At 42.5% G+C, this 3,497-nt stretch overlaps 1 protein-coding gene across 1 annotated transcript; it reads left to right on the top strand.

Moving 5' to 3' along the window:
- The first annotated feature begins 1,205 nt into the window (after positions 1 to 1,205).
- LOC114616075 (olfactory receptor 10) lies at positions 1,206 to 2,138 on the top strand. Its single transcript, XM_028761613.1, has one exon. The coding sequence runs from the start codon at positions 1,206 to 1,208 to the stop codon at positions 2,136 to 2,138; it is 933 nt and encodes a 310-aa protein (XP_028617446.1).
- The last annotated feature ends 1,359 nt before the right edge of the window (positions 2,139 to 3,497 follow it).

Below are 3,497 nucleotides of genomic sequence, written 5' to 3' on the forward strand. Positions count from 1 at the left end.
AGAGTTGATCTGTGGGGACATGATATGGAACTAAAGGCTTTGAGTTCAGCATTGACCGTTGATGACATTATTCTTGTTTGTTTAACTTGACAGGAAAAGGAACTAATTAAGTATGCAAAAGTGTTTCCTACTAATCACAGGCTAGACATCGGAATCAGGTTTTTGTTGTTTCTCTTTGGCATGCTTTCACATAATCTTATTCATATTTTTATAAGAAGTATCCACCTTTGAGAGTTTATGCCTATCATGTGTCCATCGTTTACCAGTGTGTTAGCAGTTTAACTGCAGGCTTAGAGGAGGCTCACTTGTATGAGATAAAAAGGTAAAAGCACACGTTTCATTAGCCATGCTGTATCTTAAATGAAGGTAGGACAAGTTTGTCACCCTCAGTACCATAAAGACAGTAACAATGTTTATTTTTATTTTTGTGATAAACATTGATACTTATTTTTATATTTGGCCTGTCCTCTACTACAGAGTTACTCCTAGCAGCACAGACACAGTTAGCATGGATGTCATCAAGTGAACAGGAGGTGCTAGCAAGAAATACTTTAACGAGGGTTTGGATAGAGAGGGGAAAAGACTCTTTCTGCAGACTTGAGTTGCAGACATTTTTAGTTGAAGAATCAGGGTCAAGAGGGACATTCTTACTCATCACAGGAACACAGTTCTTTCTATTTTCCCCCAAAGAAATGAAACCATTTCTCAGTGTTGTGTGACAGGTGGCAGCTGCTGTGAGTGGGACTCCAGGATGGGTGAACTGACAAGATCCACGGTGCAGAAGGAGGCCGAGGAGGACCCAGGGCTCAGTGTTGTGATTGCCATCTGCCTGAGCCTGGATTCAGATCTGTAACAAGCTAACAAATAGATCAAACGAAGGAACAAAGGTAACAGCAGAGAATGGTATGCTATGTATGTAGACCTTGGATTTCAAAGCTCTTCTTTGCTTTTGAACAAGAAAGTTTAGATCAGCAAGACTGAAGAGGAGCCAGGCTAAAGTCTTGGGACAAATAGCTGAGTTATAGTCCAAAGAAAAGTGACATTATTCCTAATCCAGAGACGTTCAGTCTACAGAAGAGAAAACTAGGAATGGAATATTAGATGAAATAGAATTGAATAATGAAGAAGGCTGTGAACAATGTCTTAATCCATTTTCTTCATCAGATCCATTGAATTGTCTTCTGCTACTGTGCAGGTCAAAGGCTATGGGAAGCCTTAACGCCAGTTTGGGTAAAGGCTTCATTTTGGTGGGCTTCTCAGACTGGCCAGAACTAGAACTCATCTTCTTTGTTTATATTTCGATTTTTTATTCCCTAACTCTCTTTGGCAACACTGTCATCATAGCTCTTTCCCAAATGGACCTTCGATTGCACACCCCCATGTACTTCTTCCTCTCCCACCTCTCCTTCCTGGACCTCTGCTTCACAACCAGCACTGTGCCCCAGCTCCTCATCAACCTCCATGGACTTGACAGGACCATCAGTTATGGAGGATGTGTGGCCCAGCTGTTCATATCTCTTGCTCTGGGATCTACTGAAAGTGTGCTCCTGGTGGTGATGGCTTTTGACCGCTATGCTGCTGTGTGTCGTCCACTGCACTACACGACCATCATGCACCCTGTTCTCTGCCAGGCATTGGCTATTGCTTCCTGGGTAGCAGGTTTCTTGAACTCTCTGATTCAAACAGGCCTTATGATGACCATCCCACTCTGCGGCCACCGACTGAATCACTTCTTCTGTGAGATGCCTGTGTTCCTCAAGCTGGCCTGTGAAGACACAGAAGGAACAGAGACCAAGATGTTTGTGGCCAGAGTAGTGATTGTGGCAGTGCCTGCCATGCTTATTCTAGGCTCCTATGCACAGATTGCTAGGGCAGTGTTGAAGGTCAAGTCAGTGGCTGCACGCAGAAAGGCTGCTGGGACCTGTGGCTCCCACCTCCTGGTGGTGTCTCTGTTCTATGGCTCAGCCACCTACACATACTTACAACCCAAGAACAGCTATTCTGAGAGCAAGGGGAAGTTTGTGGCCCTGTTTTATACTATCATCACCCCCATGCTCAACCCTCTGATCTATACCCTGAGGAACAAGGATGTGAAGGGGGCTCTGTGGAAGGTACTAGGGAGACCTGCCACAGGGTAGGAAGGAAAAGCTGATCAGTAAAACATTTCATATTCTGAAGTCCAGAAGGTTTCAGTGGAGAGGAGAGTTGGGTGTCAAAACAATTACGATAAGTTATGTATATGCATGAAACTGTTAAAGCATACAAAAATAGAAAACAAAACAAACAAACCAAATCCAGTCCTGGCATGGCAAGATGGCTCAGCGGACAAAGGCAGTTGCTTTCAAGCCTGAGGATCTGAGTTTGATGCCTTGATTCCAAATGGTGGAAGGAGATAGTCAAGTCTTCCTTCCTCCATGCGTGTGTGTGTGTGTGTGTGTGTGTGTGTGCATGTATGTAAGAAATAAATAAAAAAACTTAAAACATTCTCCAGCATACATAGGGCTTTAGTGCTTTCCTTGTTTGGGTTTTGGAGTGGGGAATCTTCTCTCTAGGTCACTGTCTGTCATCGCTGCTCAGCAAGAATAATGCAGACACAGATACAACTTTGCACAGGAGGAGACTGGGAGCGTTTTTTTGTTAGCACCTGTGGGACTGGGTTGGGCTCATGGAAGGTCTGAGTGTCAGAGGATTTTTAGTTTTGAATGGCAACACTCAAAGTCAGATGCCCATGTTGTGTCATTGAGTGGACACTGTGACGCAAGGCAGAGGGCTTGAGTTCACTCTGATTATCTCTCCTTTTTGTGTTTTTAGTTTTAATTCTATATCCATACATTCAGATACTATACTTTGATCAAATCCAACCCAGTTCCTTCTTTCAATTTCTTCCCTGTCCCTCAATACCACTTTGCTCTCACACCCTTTATGCCCTTTAATAGACTTTTTACCCCACTGAGTCTGTGTAGGGCTACCTGAGTGTGTGTAGGGTTGTACAGCCTCAGCTCCAAGTGGGATCTTGATATCACCCCATTCTCCTAATGTATCCTGACCTTTTCTAATGTCAGTCATAACTTAGGCCCTGTTTTTAAGGACTCTTACTTTGGTGCTTTCCATTCTTTGTGGAAGAGACAAGCTGATCATGAGCAGCGCTGCTTCATGGGGCATGTGGACATGAGACATGTTGGTTTTCCCTCTTGGAGAAGAAGGCAGAATCATTTCTGCTGCAGTAAAGCAAGGTAGCAAAGCTCTCCCAGCAGAACTGTATCTGTTTTGCCAACTGGTGACATTCCTTCCCTGTCAGCTATGTGAACAGGTAAAAACAAGAATACAAAATTTTGGAAACTCAATAATTAATATACATCTAGATACAAAATTAGTAAATTAAAGAAAAATAAAAAATAGATATTTTATATATTCCTAGATTCAAAAATTAATATAGAAAAACTATATTTGTAAGAAAATAAGCAATGAAAATTTAAAAGAATCAATATAAAATGCTA

The sequence above is a fragment of the Grammomys surdaster genome, unplaced genomic scaffold (assembly GCF_004785775.1).
Source record: "Grammomys surdaster isolate TR1022 unplaced genomic scaffold, NIH_TR_1.0 261209, whole genome shotgun sequence".
Lineage (NCBI taxonomy): Eukaryota > Metazoa > Chordata > Mammalia > Rodentia > Muridae > Grammomys > Grammomys surdaster.